This window comes from Cebidichthys violaceus, unplaced genomic scaffold, assembly GCF_023349555.1.
Source record: "Cebidichthys violaceus isolate CVI_PGR_0920_01 unplaced genomic scaffold, fCebVio1.0.p SCAF_39, whole genome shotgun sequence".
NCBI classification, from domain to species: Eukaryota; Metazoa; Chordata; class Actinopteri; order Perciformes; family Stichaeidae; genus Cebidichthys; species Cebidichthys violaceus.
The window spans coordinates 1,985,687-2,008,033 of NW_027176583.1; the positions used below are offsets into that span (position 1 = coordinate 1,985,687).

At 48.1% G+C, this 22,347-nt stretch overlaps 1 protein-coding gene across 4 annotated transcripts; it reads right to left on the minus strand.

The window, feature by feature from the left end:
* Positions 1-863: 863 nt before the first annotated feature.
* On the minus strand, positions 864-20,505 carry asap3 (ArfGAP with SH3 domain, ankyrin repeat and PH domain 3). 4 transcript variants are annotated; one of them, XM_068726297.1, is made up of 26 exons: positions 20,126-20,505; positions 17,584-17,656; positions 15,533-15,678; positions 13,999-14,073; positions 13,245-13,294; positions 12,833-12,956; positions 11,045-11,130; positions 10,653-10,728; positions 9,717-9,803; positions 9,399-9,508; positions 8,462-8,531; positions 8,295-8,382; positions 8,066-8,114; positions 7,240-7,406; positions 6,962-7,095; positions 6,781-6,872; positions 6,493-6,673; positions 5,608-5,693; positions 5,377-5,492; positions 5,215-5,282; positions 4,457-4,564; positions 4,016-4,238; positions 3,607-3,874; positions 3,211-3,475; positions 2,946-3,077; positions 864-2,683 (listed from the first exon to the last, which is right to left on the minus strand). In XM_068726297.1, exons 1-26 carry the CDS (start codon positions 20,249-20,251, stop codon positions 2,609-2,611), a joined length of 3,075 nt encoding a protein of 1,024 aa, XP_068582398.1. In that variant the 5' UTR covers positions 20,252-20,505; the 3' UTR covers positions 864-2,608. The 4 variants fall into 4 exon arrangements, with proteins under 4 accessions (XP_068582398.1, XP_068582396.1, XP_068582395.1 ...); XM_068726295.1 differs by having other exon boundaries at positions 8,462-8,534; XM_068726294.1 differs by having other exon boundaries at positions 6,962-7,406.
* Positions 20,506-22,347: the final 1,842 nt, after the last annotated feature.

The following is a 22,347-nucleotide window of genomic DNA, read 5'->3' on the forward strand; positions in this document are numbered from 1 at the left end:
AAAAGAGTCGGAGTATATTGTGTCGAAAACAGTCATAGTATAGCCTGTCGAAAAAAGTGAAAAACAGTCATAGTATAGCAAGTCGAAAACATGTCATAAAATGTCATAAATAATACTATAAAGCGGCGATGAGGTCCTAAATATAACTTAAAAAAATGCAAATAAATGGTTAAATTATTATTCCACAGCATGTACATTACATGATATTTGTGTAGTGTATGTGTGCATGAATATACATTACATGATATTTGTGTAGTGTATGTGTGCATGAATATACATTAAATGGATGAGGGCATTAGTGAATGAATACACTTAAACTACAGTATGTTCTAGAAGTAACCTTTTAGTGCTGGTCGTATGCATTAGTACACACAGGCCGTTCTAATGGAGAGCTGAGTGTGTGTGTGTGTGTGTGTGTGTGTGTGTGTGTGTGTGTGTGTGTGTGTGTGTGCGTGTGCGCGTGTGTGCGTGTACGGAGCAGAATAAGCCGTGGCATCATTATCATCCCGTTAGTGAAGTGACCGCTTATGTAAGCGACAGGTTGGAATCCCGTCATCCTGGCTCCGGTTCAGAGGATCAGAACAGAAGTGACATTCGGACGGAGAACAAATGAGGCCGGAAGGACGGACGAGAAAGATGTTTAGGTTCAGGAAGGCATCGGGGGGGGTAGAAGGAGGGAAATAAGTTTTGTTTCAAAATGAAATATGTGGAATAATATAATCATCAGGACATCATCAGGGCCACTAAAGACCCGTCACAATGAGTGTCAATACTGCTCTCACTCTATTAATTCAAGTCCCTGTGTGGAGGATTCAGGACTTGGTACCTTTGGTCTACAGATACAGAACAACACCAATTCACACTAAGACTGTACGCCACTTTATTAAACATGTTTTATTTGTATTTACAAATAGACTGATATGAATGACCTCACTGTTGGTTCCTACTCTTCTATCTATCTGAAAACACGGCCGTCTCCTCCTGATGCGTTTGCTTCATAGATCAACACTAGAACAAGGTAAGGAGGCAGGAAGAGTCACGAGGAAGCAGACGTGTTCGGTTAAAGGTCTGGTGTGTAGCTTCTGGTTCCCTCCAGTGTGCCGAGCAAGTAGGAGGCCAACGTGAAAACACTAAAGGCCCGTTTGGTTTGTCCATTCTGGGCTACTGTAGAAACACGGCAGCCGGGTCCCTAAAGAGGACCTGCTCCGTACGTAGATGTGAATCTAGAGATATTAATGGCTGGCCTCATTCTGAGGTAACAAAAACAAAACCATTTCTGCCAATAGATCGCTTAAAAAGCTCCACACTGTACCTTCACACTCAGAACTGACTCAAAGGAAGTGAACGCCTGCTTCCTGATCCTCTGTGAACACTGAGGACGTCTACTCCCTTCTTCTTCTCAGAGACATTTAGACAACTGAACAACAGAAGACACATGACATTAGATCAGAGGACGTCGAATTACCAACATGGAGTAAGACTAATACAAAACACTGATAATACGATCCTTTATAATGCATGACAGCTAAGGAAACAGGCGGTATATACTGTACATCAGAGGACATTTATATACAAGTTTGTACAACAAGTGATGTGTAAGAGCTGTGAAACGCGTTACATTTATCACTAATGTAAAGAAGTGGAGTTTAACCATACATCTCCATTCTTAAGGTTCCTAAATCGTGGAAGCTGCTCTGTGTGTAGTGTTAGTGCAAGCGTGCTCGTGTCATGTATACCTTATGTGACACACGTGTGTCCACAGTGTGTGTGTGTGTGTGTGTGTGTGTGTGTGTGTGTGTGAACTAATTACTGCAGTGAGTGCTGTTGCTAACGAACTCTCTTTAAGTGCCACCTCTGAGAGTCTTTTGTTTCTTTGCCGTTACTCCAGGTTCTACTGAGACAGATGTCTGGAGCCAGAGGAAACTGGATCCTCAATGAGCTGAGCCCAGAGTCAAGAGGGCCGAGAGAAGGTCTCAGGTCTCTGCCCAGACGCTGGTCTGGAGACAGACCGGCAGGCACAAAGCCACCTACAGAGTCCCAGGGCAGGTCTCACTATACTATGATTTAACAGCTCTCGAACTATTTACATTAGCAACGCTGCCAACTCTCCAGAAGACGTCTTCTTCTCGACGAGTTTAAAGTTTAAAGTGCCGTTAAAAGGGGTTTTGCCAGGCAGGTAAGTTTAGCCTCGAGTTACAAATCCTGGATCAGCACAGACCACTTAAACATCTGCACAATAATGTATAATGAACTGTTAAATGGATTTCTACACCATGATTCATGGTTTGACACAACTGCAGTTAAAAACCAAGAATAGGCCAACGGGGGCGGGGCGGGGGGGTATTGTCCTTGGAATGGGGGGTTATATGGGGCTCTGAAAGCCTTCAGCTCCCTTGTTGGTTTCCAGAGTGAGTATATGTTAAAACGTTATAAATTCCTAAGGCATCTCGTGGCGAGTCCATCCTCATGTGGAGATATTCTCGGGTTGCTCAAACCCTGTGGTCTGAGAAGGATCCAGGAGAAAACAAGTCCTCCAGTCAGAAGCATCCCATGCTGGTTCAGTCTCTCTGTTATGTTGCCATACAGTAGTTTTGTATTTCCTGTGTCTTCAGTCTGTTAATTTGTGGACATAGTTGACAGGAAACGTCCCGCTCCTGGACGGGTCCCCCTCTATGTGACCGGCCTGTCAGGACACAGAGACAGAGAGCACTTTAATCCCAGCGGGACGTTGTCCTCTTACAGAAGCTTAGAGCAGAGATACTACACAATACTCATCAACAACATGCAACACTAAGCATTACACACTGATATGTATATATATGTACAGTGAAGCTCCCACTTACTGATCCGTATACTGTAGTAGTAGTGCAGCATGTAATTCAAAGAGAGTACTGTTGAATCGACAAGGCACCGCAGAAACATCCATAAGTTGCAGTTGCACTTACCCACCAGTGGGGGTCATTAGTGGCTGTGACCACAATGATCTCATCTTTGAAGAAGGCAAGCTGCTCAGAACTCTGAGCTCTGCAGTCCACTAACGCCTTGACACGCTTCTGATGCGGCCTGCTGCCAGAAACCTGAAGGAGACATGTCACATATTCACCATATTCACCAGCAAACGTACATTGACTGTGAAACCTCACAGATGTCTTCTGACGGGTTCGGTGGACTTGAAGCTTGTGACATGAAGGATTTCTATGTGGCGTTTACCATGGCGTTCCTGCGGGGTCGTGGGACACACGACACTGCAGGTGAGGGTGGTGGAGCAGGAGCAGGAGCAGGAGCAGGAGCTGGAGCAGGAGCAGGAGCTGGAGCAGGAGCCGGAGCAGGAGCTGGGGTGAGTCCGGGACTGTTCCCCACTAAGCTGCAGTACAGCTCCTCCTGGCTGCCCACACAACTAGGAGACAACACGCCACATTTCCCTTGGCTGCCTCCTCCGCTGCTGGTCCGACGATACGATGTGGTCTTCTCTGAACTGGAGGGGCGGAGAAGTTATGAAATATCTGTGATCGAACGAGGCCTTCATCATATCGAGTTGAAAACAGAGGACAGCTAGAAGGTCTTCTTTACACCCGATTCTATTGTGTGGACAGAAGTGCGTCTCACCTGACGGGCCCTATGTGGCTCTGAGAGGACGTTGGCGTGACGCCGCTTTGAGCACCGGGTTGGCCGTCCGACGTCAGCCTCTGTGCCTTGAGCAGAGCTCCCTGTCCTTTGGGGGACCGAGGCGGTCTCGCCCCCTGGCCCTCTGCGTTGGGTGAAGGGGTCTGACGTCTCGTCTGTGTCTGGGGACCGGCGGAGTGGGAGGCTGGGTTAGAGCAACGGCGTGGCAGCGCTTCCTTGGTTGTAACTGAAATCTGGGGGTCCGAGCAACCTGTGGAAAAAACATCCATGAAATTAAGTTCATTCACTCAAAAACTAATGACCTGAAGCTTAATGTGTTGAACTGGAAAACAATTAAATTGGGGCATTTTTATAATGTCAATAAGGCGCAGACTGTCCGCTGCAGTCTCACCTCTCTGGATGGATTTAGCTGGCAGCGGTGGAGGCATCGATGTTCCAGAGGGGGCGCTGTTGGCTGGAGGATTCCCATATAAAAACTCCAGGTTCTCGTATGTCTGGCAGGGCCGGCTTCCAGCGTTACCGCTGGCACCATTACCCATGCTCCAGCGGGCAAAGGACGTTCCACCGCCTCCGTTTGAGGATAAAGGAGAGCGGTTTTTGGGTAACGGGCTCACCTGGAAGAAAGTGGAAAGGAGCACAAGGTAATTTCTAGTTTCTCCTCAACTTTCTGTTTCATTTATTTTGATTGTCTTTTTCTCTTAAATAGAGTAGATTGCAGAGTGAAGAAAAGACTATAAAAGGCTGTTTTGGCAGAGAGTCAAAGCCAGTAATGAGAGAGTGTGTGTGTGTGTGTGTGTGTGTGTGTGTGTGTGTGTGTGTGTGTGTTGTTTACCCTCTCATCCAGCTCGTCCTCGCTGTCATAAAACTCCTGAGACTGTGTCTCCCACATGAACTCCACGTGGATCTGAGAGTTAAACTTCCCACTCTGGGCCAGCTCCAACTAAAACACACAAAGAGGAACAAACGTTCAAAATATGAGCAGAGAGAAATGGGCAGTGAGGAAAAGGGCGTGAATATATGTCAACACAATAATACATCACACATCCTCTTAACAGAAAACTACCTCCTGACGGTCAATGATGAGTCACATCAGTGTCACATCGGGTTCAGCAGACAAGTAGGAATGAGCAAAGTGGGTCAAATTAAAAACAGAGCGTCTCAATGACTTCAGTCAACAAGTTGAATGAGTGAAACCTTCTTCTCTACACAACAAGCTTGTAAAAGAAGGATGTGCGTAATCAAACAGGATATTACACAACGCAGGTCTGATTCAGTCGGGCAGATTTCCGGTAAGAAAATTAAGCGGTGTTTAGAAGTGATGCACCCTGGGACCTGAGGAGGGTCAGGTTCCTCGTCCTGGGAGGCCTCAGCACAGCTCTGCTGCACAGGGAGTTATTTCAAGGTAGGGTTTCCAGCTGTGGAAGATGTCTTGTTCCGTTTCTGGCTTCGGCTTTTGGGTAGAAATGTCAAATGTTGCAACTTGATTCCTCAGTTTACCTCCTTACTGTGTGTGTGTGTGTGTGTGTGTGTCTTAGAATGTATGAATTAAAGCTTTAAAGCTGAATTAAGAGAGAGACAGTGGGGCCTCACCAGCTCGACACACTGCGCATGCTGCAGCCTCCTCGCAACATCAAGGGCTGTTTCTCCTGCAGAGTTCACTAGAGGAGACGTGAAAGAAGAACATGGATTAAGTACTTCTTGATTACACTAGGTGAAGGAAGAATAGAGTAACTAGAGTAACTAGAAGGTTACCCGTGTGTAGGGCTGCCTTTGCTTTGAGCAGTAACTTGAGAGACTCAGGCTTGTGATGCAGGACGCTGTAGTGAAGCGCTGTGTTTCCTTCTGCTGTTCTCTTCTCCAGACAGTTGCTGTAGAGGAACAGAGCAGGCAGATGGTGTTAAATGTCTCTAACTCACACTACCGATGAATCCTCTGCATGCAAAGGAGACGCAAGTCATTCGTGACTACTGGTCGCTGTCTGACCTGTTCTGGCAGAGGAAATCCACGAGTGCCAGAGAGCTTCTTTCCTCCAGACGCACCGCGAGGTGAAGAGCAGTCTCTTTGAGCCCCTTAAGACAGGAAGGAGAAAGCACGAATGTTGTTCAGAAAAGGTTCCTAAATCAGTCCATCGAGTGGCTGCATTTAGATCCTGATAGTCGAGTCTAAAGATATCACACTAGATTATGTCTGACGCAAACAACTCATTTGTGTTTGTGTGTTAAAAAGCGAAGCCATGCCGAGAGCTTTAAGCTTTATCTGAGAGGAAGAGAAGGGCCCGAGTAATTCAATGAGCTCTGACCCGAAAGCTGAAATAATAAACGAGGGCCGACCAAAACAAACAAACACACCGATAGGCTCACAGCGGAGTCAGTGTGTTACTACTGCTGACTGCAGAGCAGGAAGCGTGTGACGGGCAGAAGACGAGCAGAGGAGAGACAAACAAGGAGACAAGTGGATGAGGAGAGGAAAACAAGGGAAGATTGAATCGAGGCCAGAGGAGATGAGGCCTGTGATTTACCCCCCCACACGGATCGTGCACACAAGAGGACAATGAACACACATGTCTCACATACTGGAGATATCCACACACCTCCTACAGTCTGCATGCTGTGGCGTTTTTTAACACTTGATTCTATTTTAAGCCATTTGCTTCAAAGTCCTAAAGTGACAGGAACGCGTTAGAAACTCTGAGAAACATTACACCGATGTGTAGGCGGAGCCGTAAACGAGCCCGGTGGGCGGCCATTCATCCTGAATGCATGACATCTGTGGGAGTTTAAGTCTGTCAGGAGAGCGTATGGATTTACTACACACATTCCTAACGGGACACACGTCGGGGAGAACCGCCGGGCTGCAAATCATCCTCACCTGTCCGTCGGGCAGCGTGGGCGGTTTGGACATGTCGGCGCCCTCAGCGTACAGCTGCAGAAGAGAAGTGAGGTTGTGACTCCTCACGGCGTCGTACAGCCGGCCGGGGTCTGCTTCTTCTCTACGCAGGACGTACCGACGCTCGGCGTACTTCGCCACGATGTACTCCTTTCTGGCATTCCTGGTTGTTCAATGAACACATTTTAATAAACAGATACAGATCACTAAACCGTCTTTTATTCCGTTTGAACAGTCAGATTGTCAGTTCAGCAGTAATCGGGTACTCACATGTCACTCTGTGGCAGTGGTTTGACTGAGTCATCTGGAAGGCCCGCCTCCATGATGTCATTGAACCTGGTGTTGCCGATACTGACGGCCAGCTGAAGGGACACACAAAGACGTGATGTTAAAGCATTTCCATGAAGAGCAGACGTTATCTATCTATAAATCTAATGGGTGTAGTCAGTACCAGAAGCTCAGAGGTGCTCAGCAGGTCCAGGGTGAGGGACTGGATCCTGGAGTAGTGGACACCCAGCTCTCTGTGGATGCCAGAGCACTCTATACAGGTCAGGATGCCCAAATTGGTCGACAGCCATGTTGGATCTGAGAGACACAGAGAAGTCAAGAGACCGTGAAACCCGACGACGCTGTAAAAACACCGCTTGACTTGATAAATGTTGTTAAAATACATTAAACTGGTCAGTGATGTGATTCTACGACGCTCTTCTTCAACATGGACCGGCTGACCTGGTGCTCCACAGTCGGTGCAGGCCTCGTTGCCGGGCATGTGTCGCAGCTCGGCGATGATGCTCCGGGAGAGTTCCTGGAGCCCGCTGTCCTGGAGGTGGAGCTGGTCTCCGACCAACGCCGTGTTCAGCGCCTCCTCCTTACTGTTCTGCAGCACCGACACCCAACTTAAGTACAGCGGAAGACGAACAGAAAACAATACGTTCATAAAAGATGAAAAATGTTATTCATTTTCCTCCAAATCCCACATTTTGTAACGGCTCACTTGGAGGGAAAACCAAAGCATTGATCATTTCAGTCCTTTCCCTAGACGATCAAAAGTAGTCCGAGTGTCTCGTGAGTAGTCATCATCACTCTCACTCTCACGAGTTCTCCACCACCCGGACTGAAGCTCACGTTCTTCAATTCCCCTCAAAGCATTTCCATCTCCCTCCGTCCCTTAACAGCACATCACATCAAAGAATCTGCCCGGAGGGGCCCCCCCCCCCACACACACACACACACACACACACACACACACACACACACACAGGACGGGTAAGGGACAGAAACCCCCCCCATGCACTCCCCTCACTCCCCACATCACAAAACAACAAAGTCTCCTCGCTCGCTGTCTGTGGCTGGAAAGAGAAGTCCCACCCAAAAGCAGCTGGGCCAGCGGACCCCTAGAGGAGGAGTGTTGTCAGCCCTGCATACATCATCAGACTGAACACAACCGTATTATGATCTTTAGTTCACTTCTCGGTGCACGACGTGTAACGACCTGCTTAAACAAAGAAAGAATACAAGAGGTAAGGAAGTGAATAGCGTTAGTTTCAACACTTACATCGTACATTCCTGCTCGTCCTCTGCCTGGAAACGGTACGTCCTGTTATCTAGGGACAAAGAGAAGCAGAGGTCAGACGTAAAAGTATCATCAGAAGATTTAGAAATAGAAAAGGCGTAAAACAAGCACGTCACAACAGTAACACCAATCATAACCACCACACAGCTGCACGTGACTCTTAGTCTTTAATGATGACGTGTTCCGGGTCAAAAGTTAGGAATGGACCTACGAGTGACCAGGTCAAAGGTCCTCCTGTCCTCCGGGTTCGGGCGCACCTGACAGGTCAGCAGGTTCAACTTGGCTGGCGGTCGGTTGATCTGAAGATAGACACAGAGTAACGTGAGCCGGAGGATCGGACAGGTTTCAGACTACACTTCGGTGGCGGTTTGTCCTCACCGTACTGTGAGATATTGTCAGGCAGCCGAACTTCACTCCACACTTCCTCTTCTGCCAAACCTTCCTGATCCTGCTGGATGACACGGCAAAGAGAGAGAGACTAATCTGAGAAAAACGACACTAAACACAAACTACTGAGGGAACATCGGCACCCTGAAGGGTTTCTGTGCAGCGCATTCAGTGATGAAAGCGTTAACATGCACATCATTAACAGCATAATGGAGATCTACACTCACTAACTCCTGTTTACAGCACTTCACTGTTTTCATTCTGCTGATTGAAGCACGTCAAACGGCTGAGAACGCGTTCCGTTTGGTCAGTGGCCTGAGGAAGAATCGCTCTCCCTCGTCTCCCATTCACCCTTCTGAACCACATCCCCTCTCCTTATCATGCTGCAATCGAGCTCTGTGTGTGTGTGTGTGTGTGTGTGTGTGTGTGTGTGTGTGTGTGTGTGTGTGTGTGTGTGTGATGCAAAAGCTGGATCTGTTCAGTTGGCGAGTCATAATAAGTTTCACAGGAGGGGCCCCTGCTCGGATCTTCATCTCACAGTAATGAGGACCAGGTGGGGAGGACAGAGTCTGAAAACCCCCCTTCTCTCTCTCTCTCTCTCTCTCTCTCTCTCTCTCTCTCTCTCTCTCTCTCTCTCTCTCTCTCTCTCTCTCTCTCTCTCTCTCTCTCTCTCTCTCTCTACTCAGCTCTGATCACGACTCAACAGCAAAGTTTATCACTGTGAAAAAGGATTTGTTGGAATATTATCATGAAAGTAAACCTGGAGGTTTTGATATAACAATGTTATAACATGTTATTGATCTACGACACATTAAACCACATGATGATTCAGCTCTTTTGATCTCGTTCACATCTTGTGCTCCATGTGTTTCCAGTTATAGTTCTTGTGAGCTGACATGTGGACGCTGTACCCAATGCCTCTACTCACCCATCACTCTTCTTGAGCAGGAAGCCAGACTTCTCCGTCCCGTACTTCTTGTTGCCCTGCGGTTGGTGGATGCTGTACCCGTTGCCGGAGTTCTTCCTGTTCAGATACTCCTAGGACACAAACAGAGATTCAGGACTTCACTTCAAAAGCTTGAGGCCAGCTCTGACAATTTAAAACAAGTGTGGCAAGACAGAGAAATCCGATAGCATCAGCTAAAGCCCACATCTTGTTTCTATGTTGAAACGGTAGAACTGAAGACATTAAATCTGTAAATTGAAGGTACTTTATATTTATAATGCGTCCATCAAAGAGACATACCTCTTTCCCCTCCACTTGCAGAAGTAATCTGAGAGAATCCCTCAACTGAGTGAGTTGTTTCACCTCCTCGTCCTGGTCCAGACGCACCTAAAAACACACGCCACAAACACCAGTTCATTAATTGGAACAACATGTTTTTGTGTATTATTATATCCAGTGTTGTTTTTTTTCCATTTGTTCCCAGAACTGGGTGTGGAATGACATCAGAGCTTTGTGTAACGGAGCTCAGTGCTGGGGTGTGTGGTCCTCGGAGGTCGTGGATCTTGTATTAGAGCAGCAGCAGAGTGACCGGTCTTTCATGAGTCTGTTTAACTGAAATATTTCAGCAGCAGTTTTCCAGGGAGCCATAACATAGCTCCGGTCTGACGTTCCTCCTTACGGCTGAGGTCTGGCATGTCTGAGCGGGTCTCTGTTCCGCTTATGCAGAACCAGAAAAACCTCTAACGTTCTCCGTGTCACAGCCGAGTCTGTTTCCAGAGCTCGATCCAGAGGAGGGACTGGAAACCCGGCGGAGCGGTTGGAGAAATAGATCGGCATCAGGGAAGGAATGAAAATAAAGGGATGCTTTCTGTTTCGTCTTTTGGGAACGGGGGGGGAGGAGGGGGGCATTTCTGGGAATAGAGTCTCTGCCTGTGGGTTGAGCTGGGGGGGGGGGGGGGTAACAGAAGAAGTGCTATGAGGTACTAAAACACTTTGTGATCTACAGTGAAAGCTTTACTGCCGCTTAAACTCAGTGTGTGGGGGGGGGGGGGGGGGGGGGGGGGCATGCTAACATTAACGTTTGTTAGATGTGAATCATCAGCAGTTACCACAGACCCTAACCTTTGACCTCTTAATCGTGACGGATATGTGGATCATAACAACACCGTCTGCAGACACCAGGCGGCCGGCGCTCTGGTTGCTGTGATGCAGGAACACAGACACACCGGTGCTCACCGTGTGAACAGAAGCAGCGAGCTTTTCGATGAAGGGAGCGAGATTCTCTGCGGCCTTCAGTCCGTCCTGAAAGAAGCTGAGAGCAGAGAAAGAAGAAACGCTGAGTCGTGACGCTACTTCAGTCCAAACATCACACGGCGAAAGCTGCGTCAGCAACTCCGCTCCCACATCAAACGCTTGGTATGATTAACACAGGTTAACGGTTAACAACAGTAATAATAGCGTGACAAAGAAAAATGAATGAACCTCAACTGTTAAATCTCTCAGTGAAGCAGTGAAATCAAAGCCATATGTTTCTGAGGCCAGGACAACACGCTGCTCCTCATTTCACTTTCACATCGTAGAACAAAATGGCGAGAAAAAAGTAAAAGATATTATCGGCTGAGACTGACCTGAGCTGGGCCTGGAAGTATTTGATGAGGCTCTGGAGAAGATCGGGACCCTGGCGCACCTTCAGCTCCTGGATCTTCAAAAGGTACTGAAAGCATAAACAGAGACTTTTCACACACGATCCAGAAGTGGAAAGGCCAGATGGTTCCATGGAAACATGACGCGTGAGCCTGTAGACCACTAATGAGCGTAATATTTATATATCTGCAGTATTGCGAACATTCTCGGCCGCTGCTGTATTAAGTTACTGCTAAAACAGAACCTACTGCTTCACATTTCAGAGCGTTAAATTAACACGAGTTAACGTTGACGTTGAGATGCAGCGTGTTTGTCAGTGAACTCGATGTCTTCAACATCTTGTTTTGAATACGTAGCTCCTTACTTCTTCACGGTGCTGCTGAATGACACGGACACACAGAGAAGGCTTTATGGAGAATGATTTCCATGCTGCACACATCCTCCGTCTGGAAGCAGTGACTACATTCTCTGCTCCATAAAACCAAAGTGTGAATCTGCCTCTTTGTAGCTGAAGCAGAGCGAGGCTCAGTGCAGTGCTTCTCTGCTTCGTGTGTGTCTGTGTGTGTCTGTATGTCTGTGTGTGTCTGTGTGTGTCTGTGTGTGTCTGTGTGTGTCTGTGTGTGTCTGTGTTTCTGTGTGTCTGTGTGTGTCTGTGTGTCTGTGTGTGTCTGTGTGTGTCTGTGTGTGTCTGTATGTTTCTGTGTGTCTGTGTGTCTGTGTGTGTCTGTGTGTGTCTGTGTGTGTCTGTGTGTGTCTGTATGTCTGTGTGTGTCTGTGTGTGTGTCTGTGTGTGTCTGTGTGTGTCTGTGTGTGTCTGTATGTTTCTGTGTGTCTGTGTGTGTCTGTGTGTTTCTGTGTGTTTCTGTGTGTCTGTGTGTGTCTGTGTGTGTCTGTGTGTTTCTGTGTGTCTGTGTGTTTCTGTGTGTCTGTGTGTGTCTGTGTGTGTCTGTGTGTTTCTGTGTGTTTCTGTGTGTCTGTGTGTGTCTGTGTGTTTCTGTGTGTTTCTGTGTGTGTCTGTGTGTGTCTGTGTGTGTCTGTGTGTCTGTGTGTCTGTGTCTGTGTGTGTCTGTGTGTGTCTGTGTGTGTGTGTCTGTGTCTGTGTGTGTCTGTGTCCGTGTGTGTGTCTGTGTGTTTCTGTGTGTCTGTGTGTGTCTGTGTCCGTGTGTCTGTGTGTGTCTGTGTGTGTGTGTCTGTGTGTGTCTGTGTGTCTGTGTCTGTGTGTCCCTGTGTCCGTGTGTGTGTCTGTGTGTTTCTGTGTGTCTGTGTGTGTCTGTGTCCGTGTGTCTGTGTGTGTCTGTGTGTGTCTGTGTCCGTGTGTCTCTGTCCGTGTGTCCGTCTGTCTGTGTGCTTGATGTATGCAGTGTGAAAGAAAGGAGGACAAACGGACAGAGAGACGGACAGAGAGACGGAGAGTTCCGGCGGTTTACAACAAGTGGAAATTCCACTGTCCCCGCCTCTCGTCTTTGTCTCAACAGCTGGTCTCGGTCAGGATTAGTCTTTTTCCAGCTACATGAGCTCTGACACACTCAGCTGAGGCTGTATGTAGCAGCGCTGGAGGGAGGCGCATGTAATGTGTACAACCACGCTCCACTGGAGCTCTGCAGGACACAAACATCTCACGTCTTTCTAACACATCTTTCTTCCATCACAGAGACCCTGGCCACGCAGCAGACCGTGGATGGAGTATGGAATCCACAAAGCGGACCACCCATGTGAACTAAATCATCCCCTCAGGTGTGGGGAAGGTGTCTGGGTCTGGTCTAGTCCCTCACCTCACACATTTGCAGCTGAAAGGTCCTCCTCTCTCGCTCCATGTCCTCCCCTCCGTCCGATCCCTCCGTCTTGATCAGACCCAGCTGCCTGGTCTTCTCCTTCCTCTCCTTCTCTAGCTTCCCTCTGATGGGGGAGGGGAGGATGAGGAGGAAAAGAAGAGCATCATTCATGTGCACCAACAATTCTTCTACCTGTCCGATCAACTCTCACTCTGTAACCATTAACTTTTTGAGCATTTTAAGCGTTTTCTTCCCGCTTAATCATTCACCTTTAATCATGTCACCGTTGACAGAAGGTAGAGGAAGTGAATGAAGGGAGAAAAGGGAGAGTTGACGTCATTAAACACTTTACACCACATGAGGTCAAATAAGGCCGAGGCTGAGGTAACACATTAAGCGTATGGTTAATTACATTTTGATGTCGTACTCCTTCCAGCTCTTCTCCATGTGCTTCTTGAGCTCCTGCGGAGAAGAGAAGACGTTTAGGTGACCTGGTTAGTCCACATGCAGTCAGGTGACCTGGTTACTATCTGCGTAGAACTGGAGACAGCCAGACAGGTCCTTCACAGACACACGATTACTCACGTTATGCTAACTAGTCTGCTATCTGGCTGAGCAACATTCCTGCAGCACTGTGTCTCCCTTCACAGTTACAGTGAAGCAACGTTCAGCTGTCCAATCAGCTGTTTCAAAGACGGGGCAGCGACGGGAGCTTACCGGAGCATTAGTGAGTTATTGCTCACTAGTCTGTCGGGGACAAACAGTGAGCGAGACAGAGCGGTTCAGAACACAGCTCAGTCTCACTCATTAATCCACACAAACAGCCTCATCTCATCCGATATCTCACAGGCTCAGCTGAGACAGACAGGATTACCTGCTTCATGAGGAAATCCACCCGAAAACTGATTCGACATCGTGACGACAGTAAAGTCAACAAACGCAGAACGTCTTCCTGAGCTGCAGAAAAGCCCCACATTACAGCAACATCAACCCGGAGCTGCTCCTCCATTCACTGCAGGGCTGGATAAAGCCTTCATTTAATGTCACTCCAACAGTTTGTCAGTGGATGTCCCCTTTCAGACAGGTGTTCTCTCACTGTTCTAACACCAGTACGTGTGCAACAGTTTATTACTATGTAATACATTTGTAATAACGTCTAGACTCACCAGTCTGCTGTCCCGGAGTTCTGACTTCAGCACATTCTCCAAAGGGAACGCCATCATGTTGTTGAGGTTTTGCACCTGAAACAGGTAAGAAGCAAAAGGAGTTAAAATATACTTTCACACACACACACACACACACACACACACACACACACACACACACACACACACACACTCCTATGGACCCACATTTCTGAGAATAAGTGTGGATGGTTCAGAAACACGGTGAGTCACTTTGAGCCAGTGGTTCATGAAGAAATAATAATCTTCATCATTAAGGTTTTAGATCCAAGCAGGAGAATGACGCAATGACATTTACTGCCGTTTGTGAACTGAACCGAGTCGATTGTGGATCTGAGGAGGATGAGTCACAAAACCACCAGCAGAACCCCGACAGGTTACAGTAACTCATAACTACCACAAAGTAGAAACACATCACATCTTCACTGCATGCAGCACGGCTACACCCATCCATCCATCCATCCATCCACCCATCCACCCATCGCCTCCAGCCCAGCAGTGTCCGGTACCCCTCGAGGGTCCAGGTGGATTAGCTACATCCTGCTCCTATCATGGATAACGTCCAAACGACCACCTCCCTGATCGGACCTCCTTCCACTGACACAGAGGCCTGGAGGTGACATTGTGTCCATAAGTTGAGCTCACTAACAGAGAATACATGGAGCTCTGACACCGGTGAATACGGGTCAACACTCTGACAGATGACCCGGATAAATCCAAGCATGCCTGTATGAACAGCGGGACGGGTCGGCCGGCCACAAGAACTACTTCTGTTGGATCGTTTCAGAAATAATTGCGATAAACAATATTACTGTCACTTTAAGACCATTTTATGCCACTGATAAAATAATAACATAAATATGCAAGTAAAGAGGAAAGAACTTTAAATTCTTAAAAGTATTCAGACATTGAAATTGGGATATGGACTCTCAGGCCTGATAACAATAACGCCCAATGTCTTATTGTGTATTCTGGCATCATGTGACTAAAGATTGGTGACATTCTTATGTAAACACAAGGGGCAATATCAGGGTCAGCAAAACGGATCGAGGTCATGTCCATGTATATTATAGTACCATCAGTACCATCAGTCTTTTACGTAAGAAAGACCAAAGTCAACATATTGTACAATAAGCAGTAATCATCACGACAGGTCAAACATCACACATGCACGTCCTTAAAGGACACGCTCAGGGTGATTTAGCACAACCAGTCTCCCCTGTGAGGCCTTGATTGACGTACGTGTGTGTGTGTGTGTGTGTGTGTGTGTGTGTGTGTGTGTGTGTGTGTGTGTGTGTGTGTGTGTGTGTGCGCACACGTGGAGGTCTGGGATGAATTATCATCGCCATAGAAGCCATCAGTGGGAGGGTTCCGGACGGCCTCGGTTTCTGGAGTCAAGAGTTGCAGATCACGCAGGTTTTGCACGTGTGGTTTGAACTCTCTAGTAAAACTAATTTGAGGAATCCTCTCCTTTCCCTTCCCCTTTTTCCTCCACACTCGTCTCCTCCTTCCTCACCAGATTTTTGAAGAGGGCTGTGACCTCTCTGGTGAACACAGCCAGGTTGAGGAACCCTGTGGAGACTTCGTTGTTGTCCTGGGTCAGGTGGCTGTTCCCCAGGTTCTCCAGCACCTCCACATACTGCTCCTTGTTGTCCACGTGGGCTGAAAACACAACACGTAAAGTGAGTCAGACGTCGACGGTTAAAGGCGACTCTTCAGGAGGCGGATTGACTTGCAGTGACAGTATTTCAACAAGACGAGCATGTGGGGCACATTAGTCCTGGTTTCTCCCCATCACACAGGGAGGCCTGCAGGGACCATGCTTCTCTGGGGCTCACAGGTCACTGACCTGAGAGTCTCCGTCTGTTTAAATTATGTGGAAAAGAATCTGAGCTCCGGCCGGCACCATGGCGGTTCACATTTCACTACGTTAAGTTTCACCCTGCAGCTATTTTAAAGTGAGGCTCAGAAGAGGACATCAAACAAACACGCGCTACAAATCAAGACCCGTGGAAATCGTCTCAGGTGACTTTAAGGCAAAACAATGAAATAAGCGAACTATCGTTTAAGGAAGCGGTGAAGACACACATGAGCCAGACATCTGCAGAAGTGTCCGAGGCAGACCGAGCAGACGAAAGCAGGAAGTGTCGTAGGGTCATCGCTGACTCAGCTGTGTTAATTAGTTAAAACAAAAGTGAAACATTTAGTATGAATTTGAGGAAAGTATGCAGACAGGCTGCAGGACGGAGGAGACACAATGAAGAGGAAGCAGAAGAACTGAGTCTATACATAACAAACACACATGCAGAGAGGCACACACACACTCACTCACTCACTCACTCACTCACTCACTCACACACTCACACACACACACACACTCACACACACACTCACTCACACACACACTCACACACACACACACACAGCGTCTTGGCAGAGACGTGGTGCTTAGCGGGTTTATGGGAATAGAGATCGAAAGAAGAGAACATCTCACCGTGTGTGTGTGTGTGTGTGTGTGTGTGTGTGTGTGTGTGTGTGTGTGTGTGTGTGTGTGTGTGTGTGTGTGTGTGTGTGTCAGACGGTAAACATCAGGACTGATTAGGGGTTCAGACACAGAAGAAGAAATGAAGAAGTAGAGTAAGCAGGTATGAGAACACCCATGGGACGCTTGGTGTATGCTTGCTTCACTCTGGGCAGCTGGCTCTCTGACTCATATTTACGAAAAGCTCTGAGTTGCAGCCTTGAGAAATGTGAAGCAGATTTGTAAGCGAGCAGAAAAACAACTGAAGGATGTGTTGAGCGGCTCCTCCGGTTCTCCCGCGCATTTCTGAGGTGAACACTCACATCTTGAGCGTGTTCACCGATAGATCTGTTAGCAAACTACGGTGACGTCCTGCAGTGACGCACAAACTGAGCGTTCACTCAGAGACCCGGTGCGTAGCACCACAAAACCACACTGTGTGTGGTTACAAACGCAATCAGCCAACATTCCACACACTCTGGTCCAGAAACGAGGAGCCTCACTCACATGAGCCTCACTCACATGAGCCTCACCATGTCCTCTGATGAGCATCATCACAACGGCTGACCTTTACCTAAAAACTAGAGCCGACATGCTTCATTCAGAGGGTCAGACATCCGTCATTGATATTGTACTGTACTAATGTATTTACACACTACAACTTACAAGATGGAAGTTCATTCTTGACCTGATAAACAGGAGTTTGAGGAAACAATCCCGGAGCTTTCTTCTGCAGGACCTGGTCCAGGTGCTGATGGGAGCTTTTGTAAAAGCTCGTTAGTAGATCTCCAGCTGAAATGGTTTCATCAAAGAACCGTTTGCGAGGTCAAGAACGAGCTTTCATGCATAACTTTAAGCCACCGTGGATCAGAAGACCTCAGAGTGGATGAAACCACAGCAGCTACGGAGCCAACAGAGCCAACAGAGCCAACAGAGCCAGAGCCAACAGCTGAAAGTTCTGGGAAAAGCTCGTGATTGAGCCTTGATCTGAACTAGTCACTTAATTTAGTGAATGACACGACGTTATGTGAGCCGTTGATACTTACAGAGTCCAGAAGAGTGGATGGCTTTGATCATCTTCTTCATCCTGTGTAGAGTTGTGTGGTCCATCTCCAGAGACTGCAAGACACCACAAGGAGACAAACACACAAACAAAAGAGAGGTTTGATATACTGATGTGTGTGTGTGTGTGTGTGTTTCTCATGGCCTGACTAAGGCGAACAGGTGAACAGGTGAGTCAGCACTTGTCAGCGAGACGCTCGTCTGTCTCGTCATTTGCAGCCCTGCATGATGTCAGCGCACATATTTCACGTTCCAGGTAGAAGCAACACTTTCTCTCACTGAGGCTCCGGAGGCTCAGTGAGGTTTGAGACTACACCCTGTTGACTCTCCTCTCACAGGCCGCTTGTTGAGCTAGACGCGCCGCGCTCCACCTACACGCCTCTACAAATAGCTTTAATGAGCCACTGATCCAGACTTCAGAGACACGGCCTCGTTAGACGCCGGTCAAGTCCACTCCTAAGTGTCAGTGCTCTAATTAAAAGGTGGTGTCTGTGTGATGCAGCCCTGCAGACAGCGAATGGGGGAGTGATTGAGTGCAGACTGGGGATGGGAGTCGCTCGCGGATGATGATGATGATGATGATGATGATGATGATGATGATGATGATGATGCTGCTGCTGTTTCCTCTACTCGGTGAGTTGGTTGGCAGTCGGGGGATAAACAGTGGAAACAAGCTGGTGCAGGTTAACAGAACAGGTTGCGTTTGTTGAAGTCGTGAAATAAATCCGGGCACATGAACACACCGACGGGCAGACACAGTGACACACACACACACACACACACACACACACACACACACACACATCCCCTGAGCAGAGGGCGAGGAGCTCCACCCATACTGCACTGATGTTGAGAAACAACACCGGCCTTCACGAGGTTGTGTTCACCCGCTCTCAGGGTGTGTGACTGACTGATACCTGATCCTCATTTACCACATTAACTATCACGGTGACGAACTTCAAAGCCACAACAAACGGGTCAGACGTGAGAGGAACCTTTAGATCTGCACCGTCTGGAAACTCCACTACGCTACACACAGTTATAGCACATGAAACCATTCCTTATCCCCGCCTTTCTCCCGCTATCGCTGCCTCTAATCAGGAATAATCAGCAACAAGCAGCCAAGTGTGTGTCGGGCTAAATGGTGTCTCTGTCTGCCTAACCGCACACATGCCCACACTTTACTCTAGCTATTAATCAAGCCGGTCTCTGCCGAGACCAAACATAATCACCATAGATCTATCTTTAAAGGGACAGTTACATCTGTGTGTGTGTGTGTGTGTGTGTGTGTGTGTGTGTGTGTGTGTGAGATGCCAACATGTCCCTCCCCAGAGCAGCTATTCCGGTATGTACTGTCCAGTCTGCCACGGCCGTTAATAAGAGCATCCTCCCAAGACAAACAGAGCAGCTGAGGACAACGCTTCATAAACCGGGCGTCTTCGCTCAGCTGTCGCTTTCTAGCCAGGATGAAGACCTCGATGAAGACCTCGATGAAGAGCGTTCATTTCTTACAGACCGTGTCCGTTTGAACATTGAACCATACTGTGATATTATTATCAGTATTATTATTACTGTGATATTATCAGGAAGACAGACGGGGACGGAGTAACTTGTGTGCACACTTCGATTTTTGTTTTTTGGCAGAATTCACAGCAGCCCGACTATTTCCTCCTTCAACAGAGAGTTTAGTGAGAATAGATTACACACACACACACACACACACACACACACACACACACACACAGCACCAGTACAAACACATACACACACACACACAGACACACACACAGGCCTGGAGCCAGAGCACCAGTACAAACAGAGAAAATGCAGAGGCTGGCCTTCACAGACACTCTTACACTAAAAACAAAACCTGACTCTGTCAGAAGGACCTCACTACTTTCTGTCTGCTGTGTGTGTGTGTGTGTGTGTGTGTGTGTGTGTGTGTGTGTGTGTGTGTGTGTGTTCTGTTTGAGGCCCAGTGAACTCTCTGTGCTTTATTGCCTCACATAACCCTTACTGGACCAGGACCGCCTGCAGAACAACCATGAGAGCCAAACATCCAGACTTTACTGAAGACAGAACCACTACTCAGGACACACAGAGACGCCCTGTACCACTGAGGCTCATTGAAACCACGTATGAAGCGTCCAGATGTCCAGTTCAGAACCAGAACCAGGGTCTCACGGAGCACCTGGTCAGTGTATGCTCACACACACACACACACACACACACACACACACACACACACACACACACACACACACACACACTGTTGATGTAAGTCTTCATATCTGTGCTCATTGTGAAACCACGATGAACGACTTCACGTCCTTTTTACAACACTGCTGTAAAACAAAGAACATCAAAGCTTCCACTTTCACAAAGGTGAGCTCGCTCAGTCCTCAGGTGAGTGCAGAGCCCCACAGGCTATGCTATGCTATGCTATGCTATGCTACATGGACAGGTAAACAACAGACAAAAGGTGCATGTGTGTCTCTGCACCTCCTCCTCCTCCTCCTCTCTCACCTCGTCCACGGTTGAAACTGTGTCCCGACAGTCGCTCATTTTGGACAGAAAGCTTGAAGTCCCCGGCGAAGACAAGTCCTCGTTCGTCAGGACCAGAAAGTCCGAAACGCTGATTCTCTCCGGCATGTTTGGATCGGAACGAGAGTCTGACGATCACTGAGAGAAGCGAGCCGACGTCTCACGCGAGCAAGTAATTCCCATTTGAAGAAAACATGAATAGTTTACTCCTCCAGTGTGAGCAAGAAGAAGGCGACTAAAGGAGACCAGAGAGCGGGTCCACGAAGGCTCTTTACGGCACAAAGTTCTCTAAAGTTGTGTAAAGTTGTGTAAAGTTCTCTAAAGTTCTCTAGAGTCGGACCTGAGTTCTGACCGAGTTTGGGCTGCACTCTACGAATGTGTGCGCGTGGAGGTGCGCCAGCGCGCTATTGTCCGCCCCGCGAGGGAGGGAGCAAAACCATCATCACGTGGGAATGTTTGAGCTCTCTGGCGCTCCGCGAGAGAGAAAAGTGTGCGTGTGTGTGCGTGCATGTGTGTGTGTGTGCGTGCATGTGTGTGCGTGCGTGTGTGTCCTCTCCCTCGTCTCATTCAGTCTTACTTCTCATTTCTATGCAAACTCCAGAGAGTCTGCAGTGCGGTGGTCGCCATGGATATATGCATAATACCTCATTCACAGGCTGGAGTGGAGGGGAGGACGTTCATTGGATGAGGTGATGGTTTCTGGCTGAAGCACTGCAGTGAGGCTGGAACCAACAACTCAAAGCTCAGATGTTAATAAATGTTCGGATGAAAATATATTTGATGTGGGGCTGGTGCAGTAGTAGGCTTTCACAGCTCTGTGCAGCTGTCCTTTAATCAAGAGTCTGGAGGTGTAACTCCCTCTGAGGCTCCAAAGCTTCTCCCTCTTTCTTCTCCTCTCATGAAGAGGTATTTTTCATTGAGGGAGGACTTCTGAAGACCCTCAGACATCCTCTGACAGAGTGAAGGAGATGGAAGGAGAGCATCAGAGAGGTGGAGACAGAGCTGTGTTTAGAACATAACTCCTGCATGCCTGGCATTGTCACGCCCGTCAACTCAAAGAAAAGAGGCGTATCACTGAACACCGCCTCTGGCTGAGCACTGATACTCTATGAAGAGCAGATGGTGATTTTAGGAAGCCGCATCAGATACAGAGGCTGCCTTTGGTTCCACCACAAAACCACACATTTGCCTGAACATCAGCTCTATAAAGGGATCATTTGTCCTTGAGGTTATTTTATCACTTTGTGTTTTTTACCGTCACTCTGAGTAAAGCAGAACAGTTGTGTGTCTTAACTGTGTGCACAGCGGTACCGTGTTTGTATTCACTAGTCGCAAGTCACTCATTCACAAAAGTGCACATGCGCAGCATTTGATATCTGTATTTTACATGCACACTCACATGCACACTCACATGCACACTCACATGCACAGTGCTTATCAGACATGTTTCTCTGGAGGCACAATGTGAAAATCACATGATAACAAAACAAACACCGGTTATGTTTTCTCATGCAAATGAAGGAAATTCAAAATGAGCTGAAGACTCCGGAGGGAGCGCTGGGGAAACGCTCTCTCTGACCTACTGAGCGCTCTTGTAAGGAAGCGAGGACACGCGACGAACTCCAAACAATGCAGAGCCACATAAATAGGCTGCTGACCCAGTTCACCGGGGCCTCGTCCACACGTTGTTCCTGTAGCATGTGAGAGAACATCAGTGAGAGAAGATGCTCCACATGAAGTTTGCACGTTGCACACGTCGTTGTGTATTGTAATACATTTCCAACATGTGTTTTTCTGACTGCTCATTTTGCATGCACACATTTTTAGCATGTCTGGGCTGATGTCATGCAGAGGCTCGCTGTGTCCCAACAATACCCTCCTTCAGTGTCTTTGCGGCCCCTTGTAAAGAAGCAGAGCCTTTGTGCGTCTGCCAGCCTTCCAGCCCGGGTCCCATTGTAGAAGTGAGCAAACCGGTCTGCTCAGGCAACGCTCTAACACGAGGAGAACACAAGGTCCAAGGACAGGGAGGGGGGGGGGGGGGGGGGGAGAGGAGAAACACGGGGAACCGACAGAGGAAAATGGTTCTGGAAGGTGGAGAGAGTGAGGTGGAGCGACAGAGGAAAGGAGATAGATAGACACTTCATTGTCTGAGGACGCTGACTGGAAGGACGTCCCCTCCTCTTCTCCACCTTTTCCTTCCTTAA

Coding starts and splice junctions, on each gene's coding strand:
- asap3 (XM_068726293.1), bottom strand. CDS start 20,251: ATGCCGGAGAGAATCAGCGTTTCGGACTTTCTGGTCCTGACGAACGAG. Junction 8,383..8,461: donor TGACAATATCTCACAGTACG/GTGAGGACAAAC, acceptor GTCTATCTTCAG/ATCAACCGACCGCCAGCCAA. Junction 4,239..4,456: donor AGGACGAGCTGGATGAGAGG/GTAAACAACACA, acceptor ACTTTCTTCCAG/GTGAGCCCGTTACCCAAAAA.